General features: G+C 44.2%; 1 protein-coding gene across 13 annotated transcripts in view; it reads right to left on the bottom strand.

Annotated features, from left to right (window-relative positions):
• vps13c (vacuolar protein sorting 13 homolog C) overlaps positions 1-26635 on the bottom strand; it is a 229896-nt gene that overhangs the window by 99683 nt on the left and 103578 nt on the right. For 9 of the 13 annotated variants that reach the window (XR_011674951.1, XM_071400446.1, XM_071400445.1 and 6 more), the window contains 14 exons: positions 25493-25643; positions 24162-24278; positions 23858-23961; positions 23150-23317; positions 22625-22669; positions 18702-19006; positions 18219-18366; positions 17561-17669; positions 16360-16514; positions 14273-14432; positions 13283-13362; positions 6743-6802; positions 5913-6072; positions 571-690 (listed from right to left, as the gene is read on the bottom strand). Coding sequence is in view for 12 of the 13 variants with exons in the window: in XM_071400446.1 (XP_071256547.1) it covers positions 571-690; positions 5913-6072; positions 6743-6802; positions 13283-13362; positions 14273-14432; positions 16360-16514; positions 17561-17669; positions 18219-18366; positions 18702-19006; positions 22625-22669; positions 23150-23317; positions 23858-23961; positions 24162-24278; positions 25493-25643 (1882 nt within the window). In the remaining variant the exon portion in view is untranslated. The remainder of the gene's footprint in view (positions 1-570; positions 691-5912; positions 6073-6742; positions 6803-13282; positions 13363-14272; positions 14433-16359; positions 16515-17560; positions 17670-18218; positions 18367-18701; positions 19007-22624; positions 22670-23149; positions 23318-23857; positions 23962-24161; positions 24279-25492; positions 25644-26635) is intronic. The other 4 variants (XM_071400441.1, XM_071400442.1, XM_071400448.1 and 1 more) reach the window with 1 other exon arrangement.

Below are 26635 nucleotides of genomic sequence, written 5' to 3'. Positions count from 1 at the left end.
ACACTAACATCATTTCAGAAAAGGTCAACAGCAAACCACACAAGAACAAGAGACTTAAACAACCCCCCCAAAAGCACCCAAGCCCATTCAGTAACACCCACCCCAGTATACGGTATATACAGTATAGCGCCCGAGCCCATTCAGTAACACCCACCCCAGTATACGGTATATACGGACCCTGAGGTTCTGTACGGGCCCTGAGGTTCTGTACGGGCCCTGAGGTTCTGTACGGGCCCTGAGGTTCTGTACGTGTACGGGCCCCGAGGTTCTGTACGGGCCCCTGAGGTTCTGTACGGGCCCCTGAGGTTCTGTACGGGCCCCTGAGGTTCTGTACGGGCCCCTGAGGTTCTGTGCCCTGAGGTTCTGTACGGGCCCCTGAGGTTCTGTACGGGCCCCTGAGGTTCTGTACGGGTCCTGAGGTTCTGTACGGGGTTCTGTACGGGCCCTGAGGTTCTGTACGTGTACGGGCCCTGAGGTTCTGTACGGGCCCTGAGGTTCTGTACGGGCCCCGAGGTTCTGTACGGGCCCCGAGGTTCTGTACGGGCCCTGAGGTTCTGTCTATATCAGCACCTTGTATCTTGATGTCAGCCATGTTGCAGTTCTGATCACACACTAGGACGTTGAACGCCCCCAGCTGCATCATCACCTTCAGGTCGATGACGTCACCGTCCGACGGAGAACCTAGAGCCGCTGTCATGGAAACGGACAGGAAGTCACATGATGATTTCACTTATTGGTTGACCAACCAAAAGAGACATGTAAGATAGTCCCTTAGGCCTTAGGAATCTGTTAAATGTAATGAATGGTATGTTTTTATTACTAACACATGAAAACCAATACAAATATATATATATATTTATAAACAGAATCAGTTATATCTGTCATTTTTTATATGTATCCATTCATGTATTTCAGATGACCAAAAAGGCCATGTAAGGAAGTCAAGGGCTTTATAATCTATATTATAATAGGCTAAAGCTGCTGAGCTGCAGGAGGGCCTAGTCCTACCATTTTGCTGCTACACCTGCACTGCTTGCTGTTTGGGGTTTTAGGCTGGGTTTCTGTACAGCACGTTGTCTTACATCAGCTGATGTAAGCAACGGTTTAATGCCTGGTTCTTACATCAGCTGATGTAAGAAGGGCTTTATAAAATAAATAATAATAATAGATTTTACGCCAATTGTCATTTTAGACTCAAAAGAAGCACAGCTACATGGTAGTGGGCCTTTCTGTTGGGTTTTTACAATTTTTACTTTGTCACATGGCCCGAATACAACAGGTGTAGGTAGACCTTACTGTGAAACGCTGAATACAACAGGTGTAGACCTTACAGTGAAACGCTGAATACAAGACCTTAACCAACAATGCAGTTCAAGAAAGAGTTAAGAAAATATTTACTAAGTAAACTTAAGTAAAAAATAATAAAAATGTAAAATAACGAGGCTATATACAGGGTATTACGGTACAGAGTCAGTGTGGAGGCTATATACAGGGTATTACGGTACAGAGTCAATGTGGAGGCTATATACAGGGTGTTACGGTACAGAGTCAGTGTGGAGGCTATATACAGGGTATTACAGTACAGAGTCAATGTGAAGGCTATATACAGGGTGTTACGGTACAGAGTCAATGTGGAGGCTATATACAGGGTGTTACGGTACAGAGTCAGTGTGGAGGCTATATACAGGGTATTACGGTACAGAGTCAATGTGGAGGCTATATACAGGGTGTTACGGTACAGAGTCAATGTGGAGGCTATATACAGGGTATTACGGTACAGAGTCAATGTGGAGGCTATATACAGGGTGTACCGGTGCAGAGTCAATGTGGAGGCTATATACAGGGTATTACGGTACAGAGTCAATGTGGAGGCTATATACAGGGTATTACGGTACCGAGTCAATGTGGAGGCTATATACAGGGTATTACGGTACAGAGTCAATGTGGAAGCTATATACAGGGTATTACGGTACAGAGTCAATGTGGAGGCTATATACATGGTGTTACGGTAAAGAGTCAATGTGGAGACTATATACAGGGGGTACTGGTACCGAGTCAATGTGGAGGCTATATACAGGGGGGTACCGGTACCGAGTCAATGTGGAGGCTATATACAGGGTATTACGGTACAGAGTCAGTGTGGAGGCTATATATAGGGTGTTACAGTACAGAGTCAATGTGGAGGCTATATACTGGGGGGTACCGGTACAGTGTGCGGGGGTACAGGTTAGTTGAGGTAATATGTACATGTAGGTAGGGGTAAAGTGACTATGCATAGATAATAAACAGCGAGTAGCAGCAGTGTAAAAACAAAGGGGGGGTCAATGTAAATAGTCTGGGTGGGCATTTGATTAATTGTTCAGCAGTCTTATGGTTTGGTGGTAGAAGTTGTTAAAAAGCTTTTTGGACCTAGACTTGGCGCTCCGGTACCGCTTGTCGTGCGGTAGCAGAGAGAACAGTCTATGACTAGGGTGACTGGAGTCTTTGACAATTTTTTGGACCTTCTTCTGACACTGCCTATTATATAAACTCAGCAAAAAAAGAAACGAACGTTCCTCAACACTCAACCAATTCTAAATAATAACCCAGCTCTGGCAGTGAACTGGTGATGTTAGGAGCGTCGGTACATGCCTTCCTCAACACTCAACCAATTCTAAATAATAACCCAGCTCTGACAGTGAACTGGTGATGCTAGGAGCGTCGGTACATGTCTTTCTCAACACTCAACCACTTCTAAATAATAACCCAGCTCTGGCAGTGAACTGGTGATGTTAGGAGCGTCGGTACATGTCTTTCTCAACACTCAACCACTTCTAAATAATAACCCAGCTCTGGCAGTGGACTGGTGATGCTAGGAGCCGGATCCCGCTGCTTAGACCGCTGTGCTACTACCCAGTTCACAACGCTCTAGCACCACGAGAATACTTGATTGGTAATAGCTTGTCCTTTTTAATAATTTTTGTTTTAAGCCTTTCCCCAAACCATAGCCCTAACCTTAACCACTCAGAACGAATACCTAACCTTAACCACTCAGAACGAATACCTAACCTTAACCACTCAGAACGAATACCTAACCTTAACCACTCAGAACGAATACCTAACCGTAACCACTCAGAACGAATACCTAACCGTAACCACTCAGAACGAATACCTAACCGTAACCACTCAGAACGAATACCTAACCGTAACCACTCAGAACGAATACCTAACCGTAACCACTCAGAACGAATACCTAACCTTAACCACTCAGAACGAATACCTAACCTTAACCACTCAGAACGAATACCTAACCTTAACCACTCAGAACGAATACCTAACCTTAACCACTCAGAACGAATACCTAACCTTAACCACTCAGAACGAATACCTAACCTTAACCACTCAGAACGAATACTAACCTTAACCACTCAGAACGAATACTAACCTTAACCACTCAGAACGAATACCTAACCTTAACCACTCAGAACGAATACCTAACCTTAACCACTCAGAACGAATACCTAACCTTAACCACTCAGAACGAATACCTAACCTTAACCACTCAGAACGAATACCTAACCTTAACCACTCAGAACGAATACTAACCTTAACCACTCAGAACGAATACCTAACCTTAACCACTCAGAATGAATACCTAACCTTAACCACTCAGAATGAATACCTAACCTTAACCACTCAGAATGAATACCTAACCTTAACCACTCAGAATGAATACCTAACCTTAACCACTCAGAATGAATACCTAACCTTAACCACTCAGAACGAATACCTAACCTTAACCACTCAGAACGAATACTAACCTTAACCACTCAGAACGAATACCTAACCTTAACCACTCAGAACGAATACCTAACCTTAACCACTCAGAACGAATACCTAACCTTAACCACTCAGAACGAATACCTAACCTTAACCACTCAGAACGAATACCTAACCTTAACCACTCAGAATGAATACCTAACCTTAACCACTCAGAATGAATACCTAACCTTAACCACTCAGAATGAATACCTAACCTTAACCACTCAGAATGAATACCTAACCTTAACCACTCAGAATGAATACCTAACCTTAACCACTCAGAATGAATACCTAACCTTAACCACTCAGAATGAATACCTAACCTTAACCACTCAGAATGAATACCTAACCTTAACCACTCAGAATGAATACCTAACCTTAACCACTCAGAATGAATACCTAACCTTAACCACTCAGAATGAATACCTAACCTTAACCACTCAGAATGAATACCTAACCTTAACCACTCAGAATGAATACCTAACCTTAACCACTCAGAATGAATACCTAACCTTAACCACTCAGAATGAATACCTAACCTTAACCACTCAGAATGAATACCTAACCTTAACCACTCAGAATGAATACCTAACCTTAACCACTCAGAATGAATACCTAACCTTAACCACTCAGAATGAATACCTAACCTTAACCACTCAGAATGAATACCTAACCTTAACCACTCAGAATGAATACCTAACCTTAACCACTCAGAATGAATACCTAACCTTAACCACTCAGAATGAATACCTAACCTTAACCACTCAGAATGAATACCTAACCTTAACCACTCAGAATGAATACCTAACCTTAACCACTCAGAATGAATACCTAACCTTAACCACTCAGAATGAATACCTAACCTTAACCACTCAGAATGAATACCTAACCTTAACCACTCAGAATGAATACCTAACCTTAACCACTCAGAATGAATACCTAACCTTAACCACTCAGAATGAATACCTAACCTTAACCACTCAGAATGAATACCTAACCTTAACCACTCAGAACGAATACTAACCTTAACCACTCAGAACGAATACCTAACCTTAACCACTCAGAACGAATACCTAACCTTAACCACTCAGAACGAATACCTAACCTTAACCACTCAGAATGAATACCTAACCTTAACCACTCAGAATGAATACCTAACCTTAACCACTCAGAATGAATACCTAACCTTAACCACTCAGAATGAATACCTAACCTTAACCACTCAGAATGAATACCTAACCTTAACCACTCAGAATGAATACCTAACCTTAACCACTCAGAATGAATACCTAACCTTAACCACTCAGAATGAATACCTAACCTTAACCACTCAGAATGAATACCTAACCTTAACCACTCAGAATGAATACCTAACCTTAACCACTCAGAATGAATACCTAACCTTAACCACTCAGAATGAATACCTAACCTTAACCACTCAGAATGAATACCTAACCTTAACCACTCAGAATGAATACCTAACCTTAACCACTCAGAATGAATACCTAACCTTAACCACTCAGAATGAATACCTAACCTTAACCACTCAGAATGAATACCTAACCTTAACCACTCAGAATGAATACCTAACCTTAACCACTCAGAATGAATACCTAACCTTAACCACTCAGAATGAATACCTAACCTTAACCACTCAGAATGAATACCTAACCTTAACCACTCAGAATGAATACCTAACCTTAACCACTCAGAATGAATACCTAACCTTAACCACTCAGAATGAATACCTAACCTTAACCACTCAGAATGAATACCTAACCTTAACCACTCAGAATGAATACCTAACCTCAACTCTTTTGAGTTGATTCTGTTTGAACAGAAAAGGGGAAAACGATGAGATCTTGCTGGTATAAAGTGTGTCTACTGACTTGATGAAGACAGGCCCTCCTCTCCTTGGCCTTGTGCCTAGTTTCCTTCTAAGATGACTACAGGCTGTTGAGTGTGTGTATGCTTATAGTGTGTGTCCGTCTGTATGTTTGTGTGTGTGTCCGTCTGTATGTTTGTGTGTGTGTCCGTCTGTATGTTTGTGTGTGTGCGTACATCTGTACAGTTTGTGTTGTGTCCTTGTGTAAAGTATATTGTGTGTTTACTTGACTTGGCGGAGATGGCCCTGCTGCTCTCCTCAGACTTCTGCTTAGGCTCCTCTGGTGAGGGGGGCAGGCTGCCGGAGGACAGGGCTGAAGACAGGAAGTCTATGGTGGAGAGGAGAGCCTCCGTGTGAAGCAGTAGATCCAGGGAGGTGAAGGTCACCTATAGGAGGGGGAGATGGAGAGAGAGAGAGAGAGAGAGAGAGAGAGAGAGAGGAGAGAGAGGAGAGAGAGGGGAGAGAGAAGAGAGAAGAGAGGAGAGAGAGAGAGAGAGAGAAGAGAGTAGAGAGAGAGAGAGAGTAGAGAGAGAGAGAGAGGAGAGAGAGAGAGAGAGAGAGAGAGAGAGAGAGAGAGTAGAGAGTAGAGAGTAGAGAGTAGAGAGAGAGAGAGAGAGAGAGAGAGGAGAGAGAGAGTAGAGAGAGAGAGAGTAGAGTAGAGAGAGAGAGAGAGAGAGAGTAGAGAGTAGAGAGAGAGAGAGAGAGAGAGAGCCACTTAACCAAGTCACATGGACGGTGACGATCAGACGGTGAATCAAACGAGCCCTTTGAGGTCTTAGAGAACAGGAAGATGTCGGCAGGCTTCACAGACCTCTCAGATCCCCATTCAACAACCATCAGGCTACATTAGCACGGCCGCTACATTTATAAACCTACAACTGAAGGCATAATGTTGTATCTAACATAGACACATAACAAAACCTTTCTCAGCATTACAACTAGTTAATACTAGTTCAAAAACAACTGGTTGGAGTATGGTTGAAATTATGTCATTTTAATTTTGCCCGCGTGGGTGTATGGGATGAATAAATAAACCGTTTAGATATCATTACTTACATTGATCATCTGCTCAGTGTTCTTGTGAACAGCGGCAAAGTTTGGCCCATTTCTGTCAGCCTGAGAAGAAAGACAACAGAAAATCAATTAGCAGTAATTTAGGGGTAATGGAAACAAATCAATTAGCAGTCATTTAGGGGTAATGGAAACAAATCAATTAGCAAATCTATTAGGGGTAATGGAAACAAATCAATTAGCAGTCATTTAGGGGTAATGGAAACAAATCAATTAGCAAATCTATTAGGGGTAATGGAAACAAATCAATTAGCAGTCATTTAGGGGTAATGGAAATAAATAAATTAGCAGTCATTTAGGGGTAATGGAAACAAATCAATTAGCAGTCATTTAGGGGTAATGGAAACAAATCAATTAGCAGTCATTTAGGAGTAATGGAAACACAATGAAACCACAAATCAATTAGCAGTCATCATGGAAACACAATGAAACCACAAATCAATTAGCAGTCATTTAGGGGTAATGGAAACACAATGAAACCACAAACCAATTAGCAGTCATTTAGGGGTAATGGAAACAAATCAATTAGCAGTCATTTAGGGGTAATGGAAACACAATGAAACCACAAATCAATTAGCAGTCATTTAGGAGTAATGGAAACACAATGAAACCACAAATCAATTAGCAGTCATTTAGGAGTAATGGAAACACAATGAAACCACAAATCAATTAGCAGTCATTTAGGGGTAATGGAAACAAATCAATTAGCAGTCATGTAGGACTAATGGAAACACAAATCAATTAGCTGTCATTTAGTGGTTCTGGAAACACAACGAAAACACAAAATCGATCACTATCACAAAACATTAGCAGTTGTTTAAATGCTCAAAATAACACAATGTAAACGTTGACTAATCCTACCCATGATCCTTAGAGATGCAGCTTTGTTAACTAGGACCACTGCTTCTGACAACCATTCATTTGGGAAGATCAACACACACATCTCACTAAGAAACCCACTGACGATCACGTCGTCAGGCTTGACGCCAGGCACCACCGAGTCTGGACTGGGCCCTAAACCCACTGACGATCACGTCGTCAGGCTTGACGCCAGGCACCACCGAGTCTGGACTGGGCCCTAAACCCACTGACGATCACGTCGTCAGGCTTGACGCCAGGCACCACCGAGTCTGGACTGGGCCCTAGACCCACTGACGATCACGTCGTCAGGCTTGACGCCAGGCACCACCGAGTCTGGACTGGGCCCTAAACCCACTGACGATCACGTCGTCAGGCTTGACGCCAGGCACCACCGAGTCTGGACTGGGCCCTAAATCCACTGACGATCACGTTGCCAGGCTTGATGCCAGGCACCACCAAGTCTGGACTGGGCCCTAAACCCACTGACGATCACGTTGCCAGGCTTGACGCCAGGCACCACCGAGTCTGGACTGGGCCCTAGGGGCCATGTCTGAAATGGAACCCTACTCCTATATAGTGCACTACTTGTGACATAGGGCCCGGCATAGGGCTCTGGTTAAAAGTAGTGCACTATATAGGGAATAGGGTGCCATAGGGCTCTGGTCTAAAGTTGTGCACTATATAGGGAATAGGGTTCCATAGGGCTCTGGTCTAAAGTAGTGCACTGCATAGGGAATAGGGTGCCATTTTGGACACAGACAAGGTCTGGAGAGTGCCCTGGTCTATTGTGTTGATAATGACAGAGATGGACAGTGATAATGTAATGCCGTCTGGTACAGCCTCTCTAAAAGGAGATGGAGGTTCGGGGGTTGAAGCTGACATCTCTGGGTTGTATTGACACCAGAGCCTGCTGCCCGGCACAGAGAACATGTCCACAGAGAGAGGACATCTGACAGGGGGGTTTCTGAACAGAGAACATGTCCACAGAGAGAGGACATCTGGCCGGGGGGTTTCTGAACAGAGAACATGTCCACAGAGAGAGGACATCTGACAGGGGGGTTTCTAAACAGAGAACGTGTCCACAGAGAGAGGACATCTGACAGGGGGGTTTCTGAACAGAGAACATGTCCACAGAGAGAGGACATCTGACCGGGGGGTTTCTGAACAGAGAACATGTCCACAGAGAGAGGACATCTGGCCGGGGGGTTTCTGAACAGAGAACATGTCCACAGAGAGAGGACATCTGACAGGGGGGTTTCTGAACAGAGAACATGTCCACAGAGAGAGGACATCTGACAGGGGGGTTTCTGAACAGAGAACATGTCCACAGAGAGAGGACATCTGACAGGGGGGTTTCTGAACAGAGAACATGTCCACAGAGAGAGGACATCTGGCTGGGGGGTTTCTGAACAGAGAACATGTCCACAGAGAGAGGACATCTGGCCGGGGGGTTTCTGAACAGAGAACATGTCCACAGAGAGAGGACATCTGGCTGGGGGGTTTCTGAACAGAGAACATGTCCACAGAGAGAGGACATCTGACAGGGGGGTTTCTGAACAGAGAACATGTCCACAGAGAGAGGACATCTGGCCGGGGGGTTTCTGAACAGAGAACATGTCCACAGAGAGAGGACATCTGACAGGGGGGTTTCTGAACAGAGAACATGTCCACAGAGAAAGGACATCTGGCCGGGGGGTTTCTAAACAGAGAACATGTCCACAGAGGGAGGACATCTGGCCGGGGGGTTTCTGAACAGAGAACATGTCCACAGAGAGAGGACATCTGACAGGGGGGTTTCTGAACAGAGAACATGTCCACAGAGAGAGGACATCTAACAGGGGGGTTTCTGAACAGAGAACATGTCCACAGAGAGAGGACATCTGGCCGGGGGGTTTCTGAACAGAGAACATGTCCACAGAGAGAGGACATCTGACAGGGGGGTTTCTGAACAGAGAACATATCCACAGAGAGAGGACATCTGGCCGGGGGGTTTCTAAACAGAGAACATGTCCACAGAGGGAGGACATCTGACAGGGGGGTTTCTGAACAGAGAACATGTCCACAGAGAGAGGACATCTGGCCGGGGGGTTTCTGAACAGAGAACATGTCCACAGAGAGAGGACATCTGGCCGGGGGGTTTCTGAACAGAGAACATGTCCACAGAGAGAGGACATCTGACAGGGGGGTTTCTGAACAGAGAACATTTACACAGAGGGAGGACATCTGGCCGGGGGGTTTCTGAACAGAGAACATGTCCACAGAGGGAGGACATCTGGCCGGGGGGTTTCTGAACAGAGAACATGTCCACAGAGAGAAGACATCTGGCCGGGGGGTTTCTGAACAGAGAACATGTCCACAGAGAGAGGACATCTGGCCGGGGGGTTTCTGAACAGAGAACATGTCCACAGAGGGAGGACATCTGGCCGGGGCGTTTCTGAACAGAGAACATGTCCACAGAGGGAGGACATCTGGCCGGGGGGTTTCTGAACAGAGAACATGTCCACAGAGAGAGGACATCTGGCCGGGGGGTTTCTGAACAGAGAACATGTCCACAGAGAGAGGACATCTGGCCGGGGGGTTTCTGAACAGAGAACATGTCCACAGAGAGAGGACATCTGGCCGGGGGGTTTCTGAACAGAGAACATGTCCACAGAGAGAGGACATCTGGCCGGGGGGTTTCTGAACAGAGAACATGTCCACAGAGAGAGGACATCTGGCTGGGGGGTTTCTGAACAGAGAACATGTCCACAGAGAGAGGACATCTGGCCGGGGGGTTTCTGAACAGAGAACATGTCCACAGAGAGAGGACATCTGGCCGGGGGGTTTCTGAACAGAGAACATGTCCACAGAGAGAGGACATCTGGCTGGGGGGTTTCTGAACAGAGAACATGTCCACAGAGAGAGGACATCTGACAGGGGGGTTTCTGAACAGAGAACATGTCCACAGAGAGAGGACATCTGACAGGGGGGTTTCTGAACAGAGAACATGTCCACAGAGGGAGGACATCTGGCCGGGGGGTTTCTGAACAGAGAACATGTCCACAGAGGGAGGACATCTGGCCGGGGGGTTTCTGAACAGAGAACATGTCCACAGAGGGAGGACATCTGGCCGGGGGGTTTCTGAACAGAGAACATGTCCACAGAGGGAGGACATCTGGCCGGGGGGTTTCTGAACAGAGAACATGTCCACAGAGGGAGGACATCTGGCCGGGGGGTTTCTGAACAGAGAACATGTCCACAGAGGGAGGACATCTGGCCGGGGGGTTTCTGAACAGAGAACATGTCCACAGAGGGAGGACATCTGGCCGGGGGGTTTCTGAACAGAGAACATGTCCACAGAGAGAGGACATCTGGCCGGGGGGTTTCTGAACAGAGAACATGTCCACAGAGAGAGGACATCTGACAGGGGGGTTTCTGAACAGAGAACATGTCCACAGAGGGAGGACATCTGGCCGGGGGGTTTCTGAACAGAGAACATGTCCACAGAGAGAGGACATCTGGCCGGGGGGTTTCTGAACAGAGAACATGTCCACAGAGGGAGGACATCTGGCCGGGGGGTTTCTGAACAGAGAACATGTCCACAGAGGGAGGACATCTGGCCGGGGGGTTTCTGAACAGAGAACATGTCCACAGAGAGAGGACATCTGGCCGGGGGGTTTCTGAACAGAGAACATGTCCACAGAGAGAGGACATCTGACAGGGGGGTTTCTGAACAGAGAACATGTCCACAGAGAGAGGACATCTGGCCGGGGGGTTTCTGAACAGAGAACATGTCCACAGAGAGAGGACATCTGGCCGGGGGGTTTCTGAACAGAGAACATGTCCACAGAGGGAGGACATCTGGCCGGGGGGTTTCTGAACAGAGAACATGTCCACAGAGGGAGGACATCTGGCTGGGGGGTTTCTGAACAGAGAACATGTCCACAGAGAGAGGACATCTGGCCGGGGGGTTTCTGAACAGCTGTAATTACTGTATCATTCATTATAAACTACAGTACAATGACCATGGGGATTCTGGGAAAGCGCCTCTTTGTATTTCGAAGAATTCATATCTGAATTTCCTATTTTAGGAAAGGCTCATAAAAGGTGTTTGATTAGGTATTTAATAACTTAACGACGTCAAATGCTTTATTTTCCAAAGTTATAAAATAATTGCAGACTGTAGGGGGAAAACATGCTCTGCATAGAGCCTGGATCGACTTGGTATTTGCTGTTATACAAGGCTTTAATAATAATATTAACAATAATAATAATAATAATAATAAGACTCCATAAGAATATTACATTAAAGCAATAACGTTTGTACCATGTTTTGAGCTGCTACCATGCTGTTGTCATGTGTTGCTGCCTTGCTATGTTGTCATCTTAGGTCTCTTTTTATGTAGTGTTGTGTTGTCTCTCTTGTTGTGATGTGTGTTTTGTCCTATATTTATATTGTATTTATTTATTTTAATCCCAGCCCCCGTCCCCACAGGAGGTCTTTTTGGTAGGCCGTCATTGTAAATAAGAATTTGCTCTTAACTGACTTACCTAATTAAATAAAGGTTAAATAAAATAAAAAATAAAAAGTGTTTTTTATTCTGTTGAGTTAGTGTTGACTTCAGCCAGAGCTCTCAATCTTTATATAGCCAATGTATAGACCGGGCTAGAGGTATAGACCGTAGACCGGGCTAGCGGTATAGACCGGGCTAGAGGTATAGACCGGGCTAGAGGTATAGACCGTAGACCGGGCTAGAGGTATAGACCGGGCTACAGGTATAGACCGGGCTAGAGGTATAGACCGGGCTAGAGGTATAGACCGGGCTAGAGGTATAGACCGGGCTAGAGGTATAGACCGGGCTACAGGTATAGACCGGGCTACAGGTATAGACCGGGCTAGAGGTATAGACCGGGCTAGAGGTATAGACCGGGCTAGAGGTATAGACCGGGCTAGAGGTATAGACCGGGCTAGAGGTACAGACCGTAGACCGGGCGAGAGGTATAGACCGTAGACCGGGCTAGAGGTATAGACCGTAGACCGGGCTAGAGGTATAGACCGTAGACCGGCTAGAGGTATAGACCGGGCTAGAGGTATAGACCGGGCTAGAGGTATAGACCGTAGACCGGGCTAGAGGTATAGACCGGGCTAGAGGTATAGACCGTAGACCGGGCTAGAGGTATAGACCGGGCTAGAGGTATAGACCTCGCTAGAGGTATAGACCGTAGACCGGGCTAGAGGTATAGACCGGGCTAGAGGTATAGACCGGGCTAGAGGTATAGACCGGGCTAGAAGTATAGACCGTAGACCGGGCTAGAGGTATAGACCGCGCTAGAGGTATAGACCGGGCTAAAGGTATAGACCGGGCTAGAGGTATAGACCGCGCTAGAGGTATAGACCGGGCTAGAGGTATAGACCGGGCTAGAGGTATAGACCGGGCTAGAGGTATAGACCGGGCTAGAGGTATAGACCGGGCTAAAGGTATAGACCGGGCTAGAGGTATAGACCGCGCTAGAGGTATAGACCGGGCTAGAGGTATAGACCGCGCTAGAGGTATAGACCAGCATCCCTGTGGAACGCTCTTCGACACCTTGAATTGAGGCTGTTCTGAGGGAGAAAAGGGAGTGCAACTCAATATCAGGAAGGTGTTCACTCAGTGTATAACAAAATCAGGAGGTATGTCCCACCTTGAAGTATTCCACTTTGAGAAGGTCAGCACCCGACTCCACAGAGGAACTGATCAGACACAGTGGTTCATCGTTGGAATCTATAAAACAGTCAAATGATAATCAATGGCATTCTGATTTACCAACTAGAACACTGGGATGTATTGTATTACTAAACAGAATGTCAGACCAGTTTAAATCCTGGTAACTATTGTTTTACTAACCAGAATGTCAAACCAGTTTAAATCATGGTAACTATTGTATTCCTAACCAGAATGTCAGACCAGTTTAAATCCTGGTAACTATTGTATTCCTAACCAGAATGTCAGACCAGTTTAAATCCTGGTAACTATTGTATTCCTAACCAGAATGTCAGACCAGTTTAAATCCTGGTAACTATTGTATTCCTAACCAGAATGTCAGACCAGTTTAAATCCTGGTAACTATTGTATTCCTAACCAGAATGTCAGACCAGTTTAAATCCTGGTAACTATTGTATTCCTAACCAGAATGTCAGACCAGTTTAAATCCTGGTAACTATTGTATTCCTAACCAGAATGTCAGACCAGTTTAAATCATGGTAACTATTGTATTCCTAACCAGAATGTCAAACCAGTTTAAATCATGGTAACTATTGTATTCCTAACCAGCATGTCAGACCAGTTTAAATCATGGTAACTATTGTATTACTAACCAGAATGTCAGACCAGTTTAAATCCTGTTAACTATTGTACTACTAACCAGAATGTCAGACCAGTTTAAATCATGGTAACTATTGTATTCCTAACCAGAATGTCAGACCAGTTTAAATCATGGTAACTATTGTATTCAGTATTTAAACATAACAGGCCTTGAGACTAAATCCACCGACCTGAGAAACCACAGGTGCATCATGGTCATCTCTTGATGTACGTTGTGGGCCACCATGTCATATGAACTATCATATTCAACATGCATTATAAAAGTTTAGCCAAAACAACATGACACCTCGACAGGCTTAAAGCCACGGACCTGAAAACTCCAGGCACTTCATAGAGATTTTCTTGATGTATGTTGTGGCCACCATGTCGTACTTCCTGACATTGGTGTGGATGCCCAGCTGGGCTACGTGGAGAACCAGGAACGGACTCTCCTTCTGATCTGACCTGGACTTCTTCAGCTTCAGAACCACCTAATGGAGAGATACAACCATATTTAGTCTGCCTTTATTTAACCAGGTTAGTTGTTAACAACACATTATCTTGTGCGATAACGACCTGAACATATCTTGGTAATAGACAATGAAGGAGATTTGAGACATAGCAGGAGTAAAGTTGGATGGATTTGGGAGTGTCTAGTTTTCAACGAGTGATGGAAAATAGATACCTGTAACTTGTTTAAACTTCATCAACATCCAACTGTACAAAGAGACATTTTATTTCCCTTGATGCATCAGTACGGTACTAAAGTTACAGCACGACGGCCCACTGTGTATATTAGCCAGCTAATAACAGCACAACGGACCAACTGTGTATATTAGCCAGCTAATAACAGCACAACGGACCAACTGTGTATATTAGCCAGCTAATAACAGCACAACGGACCAACTGTGTATATTAGCCAGCTAATAACAGCACAATGGACCAACTGTGTATATTAGCCAGCTAATAACAGCACAACGGACCAACTGTGTATATTAGCCAGCTAATAACAGCACAACGGACCAACTGTGTATATTAGCCAGCTAATAACAGCACAACGGACCACTGTGTATATTAGCCAGCTAATAACAGCACAACGGACCACCGTGTATATTAGCCAGCTAATAACAGCACAACGGACCACCGTGTATATTAGCCAGCTAATAACAGCACAACGGACCACCGTGTATATTAGCCAGCTAATAACAGCACAACGGACCCCCGTGTATATTAGCCAGCTAATAACAGCACAACGGACCCCCGTGTATATTAGCCAGCTAATAACAGCACGACGGACCACCGTGTATATTAGCCAGCTAATAACAGCGCAACGGACCACTGTGTATATTAGCCAGCTAATAACAGCACGACGGACCACCGTGTATATTAGCCAGCTAATAACAGCACAACGGACGACCGTGTATATTAGCCAGCTAATAACAGCACGACGGACCACTGTGTATATTAGCCAGCTAATAACAGCACGACGGACCACTGTGTATATTAGCCAGCTAATAACAGCACAACGGACCACTGCGTATATTAGCCAGCTAATAACAGTACAACGGACCACTGCGTATATTAGCCAGCTAATAACAGCACAACGGACCACTGTGTATATTAGCCAGCTGATAACAGCACAACGGACCACCGTGTATATTAGCCAGCTAACAGCAGCACAACGGACCACCGTGTATATTAGCCAGCTAATAACAGCACAACGGACCACCGTGTATATTAGCCAGCTAATAACAGCACAACGGACCACTGTGTATATTAGCCAGCTAATAACAGCACAACGGACCACTGTGTATATTAGCCAGCTAACAGCAGCACAACGGACCACCGTGTATATTAGCCAGTTAATAACAGCACAACGGACCACTGTGTATATTAGCCAGCTAATAACAGCACAACGGACCACTGTGTATATTAGCCAGCTAACAACAGCACAACGGACCACTGTGTATATTAGCCAGCTAACAGCAGCACAACGGACCACCGTGTATATTAGCCAGCTAATAACAGCACAACGGACCACTGTGTATATTAGCCAGCTAATAACAGCACAACGGACCACTGTGTATATTAGCCAGCTAACAACAGCACAACGGACCACTGTGTATATTAGCAGGCTAATAACAGCACAACGGACCACTGTGTATATTAGCCAGCTAATAACAGCACAACGGACCACTGTGTATATTAGCCAGCTAATAACAGCACAACGGACCACTGTGTATATTAGCCAGCTGATAACAGCACAACGGACCACCGTGTATATTAGCCAGCTAACAGCAGCACAACGGACCACCGTGTATATTAGCCAGCTAACAACAGCACAACGGACCACCGTGTATATTAGCCAGCTGATAACAGCACGACGGACCACCGTGTTTAGGTCGGTAGATAGCTTACCTCCTTAATCTCCAGGTTGAGCAGCATATTGACGATGTTTTCCCCCAGTCCTCCTCCATTGGTGACAGCAGCAGGCTGTCCTCCTCCAGCCTCCACAGGTAGACAACCCACCTCATTCACCTCCAGCTGGTGTTGCTCAGCCTGCTCTGCCTTGTCTAGACATTACCAGCAAAGACATTATCATCTGTTCAATAGATATTATCTCTAGTAATACACGTTAATCTGTTTTGCCATCTCTGCTGTGTCTAGCAAAGATTACAGATTCAAAACACTTTATTGTTCAATCTTGTGGAACGGAAATTTATATTCAGGGTTTACATGCATGTAATACGTCATCAATTAGCCTGGTTCTAGATCAGTTTAATCTTTTTATTTAACTAGGCAAGTCAGTTAAGAATCAATTCTTATTTACAATGACGGCCTACCGAAGAACAGTGGGTTTAACTATCTTGTGACGGCCTACCGAGGAACAGTGGGTTTAACTATCTTGTTCAGGGGGCAGAACGGCAGATTTTTTACCTTGTCAGCTCGGGGATTCGATCTAGCGACCTTTCGGTTACTGGCGCCAACGCTCTAACCACTAGGCTACCTGCCACCCCGAATGCTGGTTATTGCATCATAAGAGTTGTCAGGACAACACAAACTGATCTGGGATCAGTCCAACTATCCACGTTCAGGTAATTTGATTCTGCTTATCAAAAGCTGTCCTTCTGGGAATGGTTACAGCACAGAAATATAATAATTAGAATGGGCTTGGATCCTCTAACCCTGGCAATTTGACTGGTAAACACATGGGTAACACTTCCTGCTTTTACTCTCTGTTTGCTGCTATGGGTACACGAGCAATGGCCGCCAGTCCACCCATTATGACACCATCAGCTTGAATGGGGACCTCCAGGTCCTAGTTACAGTGTGTAAGTCACTAAGTCACTATGATCTACCTCCAATGTGTAAGTCACTATGATCTACCTCCAGGCCCTAGTTACAGTGTGTAAGTCACTAAGTCACTATGATCTACCTCCAGGCCCTAGTTACAGTGTGTAAGACACTATGATCTACCTCCAGGCCCTAGTTACAGTGTGTCTGGTGTGTAAGACACTATGATCTACCTCCAGGCCCTAGTTACAGTGTGACTGGTGTGTAAAGTCACTATGATCTACCTCCAGGCCCTAGTTACAGTGTGTAAGTCACTATGACCTACCTTGGGCTACTTGTTTGTTGACATCCATGATGTGCTCCTTGCTGCCCTCTCCGATGTTCTCCCCCAGTATCTTCATCAGAACACCAAAGTCCTCCTGACCTAGAGCCATCTGGAGGGAGGAGATTAAAAAGACGGCCCACATCTTGATTAGGTGTTGATGTACTGTCTCCTTTTATGTATAAAACTAGATCCCCCATTGAGATCAAACATCTGTGTTACTAGGCAGATTTGTCCTCCTAGAAGATAACTTCTGTATCCAGATAAACCACCAGCTGTCTGTGGAAAAAAATGAGCTGAAAATAAATACAATGGAAGATGCTCCTACATTCATAGACTTGAGTTCTCCATGGAGCTGTACTCTAGGGTCAGGGTCAGTGTTAGGGTCAGTGTTAGGGTTAGGGTCAGTGTTCGGGTTAGGGTCAGTGTTCGGGTTAGGGTCAGTGTTAGGGACAGGGTCAGTGTTAGGGACAGGGTCAGTGTTAGGGACAGGGTCAGGGTCAGTGTTAGGGTCAGTGTTAGGGTCAGTGTTAGGGTCAGTGTTAGGGTTAGGGTCAGTGTTAGGATCAGGGTCAGTAAAACCTACATGCATAGACTTGAGTTCTCCTTGGACCTGTACTCTAGGGTTAGGGGGTCAGGGTTAGGGGGTCAGTAAACCTACATTCATAGACTTGAGCATTCCCTGAACCTCTACTCCAGGGATCTTGTTGTACCAGGAAGAGGCCAGGTTCCGTTTGACCAGAAGCTCTAAATTGATTGGCTGAAGGATCTCAACGTCTGTCTGTGGGGAGCCTTGTTTCAGCGTGGTCCTACGGAGAGATGAATAAAGTGGGATTACCCAATCAGAGGACACACACACACTTCAAATGAGTACGCTAACAATCCGGCTCGAAGGACCATGAAAGAAAGAATGAAAGACAACAACGTTAACACACACACACACACACACACACACACACCAAGCAGTATGTCCTATTTTAGCGCCAAACACAACACACACACACCAAGCAGTATGTCCTATTTTAGCGCCAAACACAACACACACACACCAAGCAGTATGTCCTATTTTAGCGCCAAACACAACACACACACACCAAGCAGTACGTCCTATTTTAGCGCTAAACATTTTAGTCTCCTCTAATACCTGGACAGTTTGAGCTGAGTGAGCTTAACATCCATCGTGTCCAACACAGCGGGGAGCGGGAACCCTTCAGCCGAAATCAGACTGAAACTGTTCCCCACCGTGATGAGCCCCAAGTCCACCACAAACGCATTGTGTGAGGTGGAGGACTGGGGGATGACGATGAGAGGGGCCTTCAGCCTGATGTCCATGGAGAGACGGAAGCTCTTCTGGGCGAAGTCCCTGACGCTGGAGGCTGCCTTCTGTGCTGCCTGGGCCGTGGCCACACTCAACGCCTCTTTGGCCGTCTGGAAGTTATCCAGAAACGTCTGGAGGACGAAGGACAGAGACCATGAAGACACTAATACAGCAGGACAGACATGCTGAGGTTCTGTATAGGAGTCTAACGTCAGCCATGGTAAGGGAACAATGACAGGGGATGTTATATGTTATACATAACACATGTGAAACTAAGTGATGCAAATGTGTAACCTTAAACACCGTTTACAGGAAGTGAATTCACAAAGACAGAGGGAAGGGAACAACGGATGGAAGGAAGGAAAAATCAGGAGGATATAGTACGCCGTTTTATAAAGAGGTTTTTAAAAAATGGCAGTTGAGTGAGATTTGCGTAGCATTTGAAATGAGGAGTGAGTCAGGATATTGTTACGTTGTGCATGAAAAGCATTCCTCCCCCCTCCCCCCCGTGCGACGACAAACCATTCCACAAAAGTTCAGAGAGATATCCAAAGTGCCAATGAGATTTAGAAAACAGGAGCAAGAGCCATGACATAGAAAGAGACCTGGCTATTAAACATGCCATCAAGACCGGAGCATCCTATTCAACTGGACAACAGACCAATCAAATACTTTACCACACCGCGTCATCAACAACAGTTTTTACACACAGCATGTCCACAGAGAAATATGTTGAGTCAAGATGGACATGTCATACACCCCAACCAATCACACATCAAGCTGTCTCTTCTTCTCTTTATAAATATATCACACATCAAGCTGTCTCTTCTTCTCTTTATAAATATATCACACATCAAGCTGTCTCTTCTTCTCTTTATAAATATATCACACATCAAGCTGTCTCTTCTTCTCTTTATAAATATATCACACATCAAGCTGTCTCGTCTTCTCTTTATAAATATATCACTCATCAAGCTGTCTCGTTTTCTCTTTATAAATATATCACACATCAAGCTGTCTCTTCTTCTCTTTATAAATATATCACACATCAAGCTGTCTCTTCTTCTCTTTATAAATATATCACACATCAAGCTGTCTCGTCTTCTCTTTATAAATATATCACACATCAAGCTGTCTCTTCTCTTTATAAATATATCACACATCAAGCTGTCTCTTCTTCTCTTTATAAATATATCACACATCAAGCTGTCTCTTCTCTTTATAAATATATCACACATCAAGCTGTCTCTTCTTCTCTTTATAAATATATCACACATCAAGCTGTCTCGTCTTCTCTTTATAAATATATCACTCATCAAGCTGTCTCGTCTTCTCTTTATAAATATATCACACATCAAGCTGTCTCGTCTTCTCTTTATAAATATATCACACATCAAGCTGTCTCTTCTCTTTATAAATATATCACACATCAAGCTGTCTCTTCTTCTCTTTATAAATATATCACACATCAAGCTGTCTCTTCTTCTCTTTATAAATATATCACAGTCTCTTCTTCTCTTTATAAATATATCACACATCAAGCTGTCTCTTCTTCTCTTTATAAATATATCACACATCAAGCTGTCTCTTCTTCTCTTTATAAATATATCACACTGTCTCTTCTTCTCTTTAACAATATATCACACATCAAGCTGTCTCTTCTTCTCTTTATAAATATATCACACATCAAGCTGTCTCTTCTTCTCTTTATAAATATATCACACATCAAGCTGTCTCTTCTTCTCTTTATAAATATATCACACAGTCTCTTCTTCTCTTTATAAATATATCACACATCAAGCTGTCTCTTCTCTTTATAAATATATCACACAGTCTCTTCTTCTCTTTATAAATATATCACACATCAAGTGAGGGGTCTGCTGTATCATGCTGATTAACTTCCTGGTTTCTATGAAGGGACCATTTGTCAGACTATAACCTGTCAGCGTTGTTAAATGGGGCATTTCTTACCTAGAGATGAGAGTTATTAAAACACAGCCATAAAACAGTGACGCTAGGACCCGAAACGCCGACTACCTCTTGAAATACCGCTTACCCTCTGCTGCTCTCATGTTGGTATCTGCATGGCAACTAGGTATCTGCATGGCAACTAGGTATCTGCATGGCAACTAGGAATGCTTTTCATTTTTATGGTTTCGCTCACACAACCATCGACTTAAAACGCACAGGAGGAGTTGGAGGGGTTTGAGCTAGCCCGGACCCAGATCTGTTGGTGCCGTCTAGCCCGGACCCAGATCTGTTGGTGCCGTCTAGCCTGGACCCAGATCCGTTGGTGCTGTCTAGCCTGAACCCAGATCCGTTGGTGCTGTCTAGCCTGGACCCAGATCTGTTGGTGCTGTCTAGCCTGGACCCAGATCTGTTGGTGCTGTCTAGCCTGGACCCAGATCTGTTGGTGCTGTCTTGGGAGTTGGCTACACAAAAACAGATCTGGTTTGCACAAGCCCACTCGGTCACACAAGGGTTAAATGTTTCTGTGAGCAAAGTGTAGAATGGATTGGTTCTTAACCGGGTTGGGGGTCAATTCCATTTCAATTCATTGGAATTAACCCGGTCCTTAACCCGGTCCTTAAGCTAGGGCCCTAACCCGGTCCTTAAGACAGGGCCCTAACCCGGTCCTTAAGACAGGGCCCTAACCCGGTCCTTAAGACAGGGCCCTAACCCGGTCCTTAAGATAGGGCCCTAACCCGGTCCTTCAGCCAGGGCCCTAACCCGGTCCTTAAGATCGGGCCCTAACCCGGTCCTTAAGCTAGGGCCCTAACCCGGTCCTTCAGCCAGGGCCCTAACCCGGTCCTTAAGATCGGGCCCTAACCCGGTCCTTAAGCTCGGGCCCTAACCCGGTCCTTCAGCTAGGGCCCTAACCCGGTCCTTCAGACAGGGCCCTAACCCGGTCCTTAAGATAGGGCCCTAACCCGGTCCTTAAGATAGGGCCCTAACCCTGTCCTTAAGACAGGGCCCTAACCCGGTCCTTAAGACCGGGCCCTAACCCGGTCCTTAAGACAGGGCCCTAACCCGGTCCTTAAGATAGGGCCCTAACCCGGTCCTTAAGATAGGGCCCTAACCCTGTCCTTAAGATAGGGCCCTAACCCGGTCCTTAAGACCGGGCCCTAACCCGGTCCTTAAGACAGGGCCCTAACCCGGTCCTTAAGACAGGGCCCTAACCCTGTCCTTAAGACAGGGCCCTAACCCGGTCCTTAAGACCGGGCCCTAACCCGGTCCTTAAGATAGGGCCCTAACCCGGTCCTTAAGATAGGGCCCTAACCCGGTCCTTAAGATAGGGCCCTAACCCGGTCCTTAAGCTAGGGCCCTAACCCGGTCCTTAAGATAGGGCCCTAACCCGGTCCTTAAGACAGGGCCCTAACCCGGTCCTTAAGACAGGGCCCTAACCCGGTCCTTAAGACAGGGCCCTAACCGGGTCCTTAAGATAGGGCCCTAACCCGGTCCTTAAGATAGGGCCCTAACCCGGTCCTTAAGCTAGGGCCCTAACCCGGTCCTTAAACTAGGGCCCTAACCCGGTCCTTAAACTAGGGCCCTAACCCGGGCCTTAAACTAGGGCCCTGGGCGTGAGGTAGTGGTTAACAGTGCTGTGGTGTCTGGGTGTGGTGAAGCTGCAAAGCAGAGGGTGAATGCTGTAGTTTAGTGCTGCATGCCATAAACTGTAGTTTAGTGCTGTGCTGTGCTGCATGCCATAATCTGAGGTTTAATGCTATACAACATGCCATAAACTGTACCTCATAAGGAGAATGATACTGAGGATACTGATAGCTATAAGAGGCCTGGAGAGAACACCACAGATTTACAGATACTGAGGATACTGATAGCTATAACACCACAGGTTTACAGAGAGGATACTGATAGCTATAACACCACAGGTTTACAGAGAGGATACTGATAGCTATAACACCACAGGTTTACAGATAGAGGATACTGATAGCTATAACACCACAGGTTTACAGATAGAGGATACTGATAGCTATAACACCACAGGTTTACAGATAGAGGATACTGATAGCTATAAGAGGCTGAAAAAGAGTTCACATATAGAAGATAAACAAATACATAACAGGATAAAGAGAAACAATAAAAAGGAAACAGGCTCACATTTGAATTCCATATTTTTTTTAAATCCTAATTGAAAAGCATTGAAGATAATTGGAATTTCTGTGTACTTCCTGAATTGACTGGAATTGATCATGGAAATTGAGCCCGACCCTGTGGTCCGCTCTCGATACCTAATCCCCGAGGTTTCTCCTCACCAGTAGAGACATGAGGAACTTGTGCAGGTAGACGATCTGGATGCAGCCCAGCCTCATGGTAACCTTCCCGTCCACCTTGGACGTGTCTGAGTAACCCTCTCCCTCCGTGGCGCTGGGATACAGGGACATCTGAAAGCTGAACACCTCCTCGCCCACGATGGAGACGGCCTACAGGACCACACCAGGACAGTATGATGATGATACAGCCTGCCTTGTAATTAAAACAGACTACATTGCTACTAACGACCACTTCAGCTCACTAACGATGGAGACGGCCTACAGGACCACACCAGGACAGTATAATGATGTTACAGTCTGCCTTGTAATTAAAACAGACTACATTGCTACTAACTACCACTTCAGCTCACTAACGATGGAGACGGCCTACAGGACCACACCAGGACAGTATAATGATGTTACAGCCTGCCTTGTAATTAAAACTGACTACATTGCTACTAACTACCACTTCAGCTCACTAACGATGGAGACGGCCTACAGGACCACACCAGGACAGTATGATGATGATACAGACTACATTGCTACTAACTACCACTTCAGCTCACTAACGATGTGTGTAATAACAGAACATGGTGTTGGCCAATGGTGTACTTCTGTCTGTACTAGTTAATAGTACCTAAACAAAACAAAAAAGGTAGAGTTAACTGAGAGACAGGACCAATGCAATAATCATTTTTAAATCAAAATCACCTTTTTGTGGATGGTTTTGGGGTCGACATCGAGCACCACTATGTCCCTGAGCCTGGTGAACACCGCTGTCTCTTTGGCCTGGACCCACACTGACCCATCAATACCTGATGACAAATTAGCCAAGTCAAGTACACTCCCATCCACACAGTTAATACTATAGTATGTAAATCACATGCAGAGATAACTGAAATAAACTTCGAAGGACATTTTCCAAAAGTTGATTTGTAAGTTTATTAGCAGCATAACCCCCCCCCCCAAAAAAATTAAATAAGTCTTCTTTCAGATGATTGGTCACACGTCTTACCTTGTATTCTGATGTCAGCGATGTTCCGCCGGTCATCACAGACCTCCACACGGAATGACCCCAGCTTAGCAAACAGTTTGAAGTTGAACACATTGCCGTATTTTGCTCCTTTCGACACTGAAGGAGGAGAACGATGAAACGACATTTGAACAGAGTTAATACTAGTCTTTAATGGCCACACGTTGACCTACATACACTAAATATAGTACAGTATGGTATATTATAGTATGGTATATCATAGTATATTACAGTACATTATAGTATGGTACAGAACAGTATATTAAAGTATGGTATATTAAAGTATGGTATAGAACAGTATATTATAGTATGGTATAGAACAGTATATATTATAGTATAGTATATTATAGTATGGTATAGAACGGTATATTATAGTATGGTATAGCACAGTATATTACGGTACATTATAGTATGGTAGAGAACAGTATATTATAGTATGGTACAGCACAGTATATTACGGTATATTATAGAACAGTATATTACGGTATATTATAGTATAGTATAGAACAGTCTATTAAATTATGGTATAGTATAGAACAGTATATTATATTATAGTATGGTATATTAAAGTATGGTATAGCACAGTATATTATTATAGTATGGTATGGTATAGTATGGTACAGTATAGTATGGTATAGTATGGTAAAGTACAGTATATTATATGATAGTATGGTATATTATAGTATGGTATAGTACAGTATATTATATTATGGTACGGTATAATATAGTATGGTATAGTTTATTATAGTATGGTCTATTATAGTATGATATATTAAAGTATGGTATAGAACAGTATACTATATTGCGGTATATTATAGTATGGGTATATTAAAGTATATTATAGTTTGGTATAGAACAGTATATTATATTATAGTATGGTATATTATATTGTAGTATGGTATATTAAAGTATGGTATAGAACAGTATATTATAGTATTTTATTTAATATAGTATGGTGCAGTACAGTATATTATATGATAGTATGGTATATTATAGTATGGTATAGTACAGTATATTATGGTACGGTATAATATAGTATGGTGCAGTATATTATGGTATAGTATGGTATATTATAGTATGGTATAGTACAGTATATTATAGAATGGTATTTTACAGTATATTACAGTATAGTATAGTATATTATAGTATGGACTAGTACAGCATATTATAGTATGGTATATTATAGTACACCATAGTATATTATAGTACACCATAGTATATTATGTTATAGTACAGTATATTATGATATAGTATATTATAGTACAGTATATTGTAGTATATTAAAGTATAGTATAGCATAGCATAATGTATACCTGTCTTCCCCTGTCCAGCCTTCTCCACCTGTGTCTTGGCCTCTCTGTCCTTGGAGGCTGTCAGCTCCTGGGGTACGGCTGTGTTCAGATAGTTGATGGTGGAGAGGAGCGCTTTGGTGTGGAGGAGAAAGTCTAGAGACGACAACTCCACCTGGAGATACAACCATTCATGTTGAATACTGTACCAATACATATTAATACATAATCAATACTACTACAACTACTGAGTCACATCAATACAGATACCTACTACTAGGATCCTACTAGAACTACTGAGCCACATCAATACAGATACCTACTAGTAGAATCCTACTAGAACTACTGAGTCTAACTACTACGAGGATCCTACTAGAACTACATCAATACAGATACCTACTACTAGGATGCTACTAGAACTACTGAGTCTAACTACTACGAGGATCCTACTAGGACTACTGAGTCTAACTACTACTAGGATCCTACTGGGACTACTGAGTCTAACTACTACTAGGATCCTACTGGGACTACTGAGTCTAACTACTACTAGGATCCTACTGGGACTACTGAGTCTAACTACCACTAGGATCCTACTAGAACTACTGAGTCTAACTACTACTAGGATCCTACACTGGGGTCTTACGGCTGATCCCACAATCCTAATACTACAACGGCTTTCCTTGAACTGTTTATTAACATGAGCCTATCATGGGAGCCATTTATTAATATTAAAAAAATGAAGATTAAAAAAATATTAAAATTAAAAATGATCCATCTGTATCCTTTTATCCAGCAAACCTGTGGCCTTTCATCCAGCATCCATACCATAATGACTTGATATCAACCTGGCAACAAGATCATGACATCTATTCAGGGATCACTGCACAGTGTGTGTGAGAGTGAGAGAGAGTGAGAGTGAGAGAGTGTGTGTGTCCAAGGCAGAGGCTGCATGACTAAGGTCTCTGACAAACAAATCCCTTTAACCTTTTGTCAGCCATCACACTAAAAAACTGTGTGGTAAAACAGGACTGGAAAGTGATTAACCTATGCCATTAAGATTAATATTAATATATTCAGTTTTTCTCACGTTGGTTCTGAAATAGAGTGAAAACCAGACGTGTGCCAACACAGAGACTACTATTGATTCAAAAACCTCTATTGTTTTTA

Source organism: Salvelinus alpinus, chromosome 5 (assembly GCF_045679555.1).
Source record: "Salvelinus alpinus chromosome 5, SLU_Salpinus.1, whole genome shotgun sequence".
In the NCBI taxonomy this organism is placed as follows: Eukaryota; Metazoa; Chordata; class Actinopteri; order Salmoniformes; family Salmonidae; genus Salvelinus; species Salvelinus alpinus.
The sequence above is the reverse complement of the archived record's forward strand: the minus strand, read 5'-3'. Positions and strand labels throughout refer to the sequence as shown.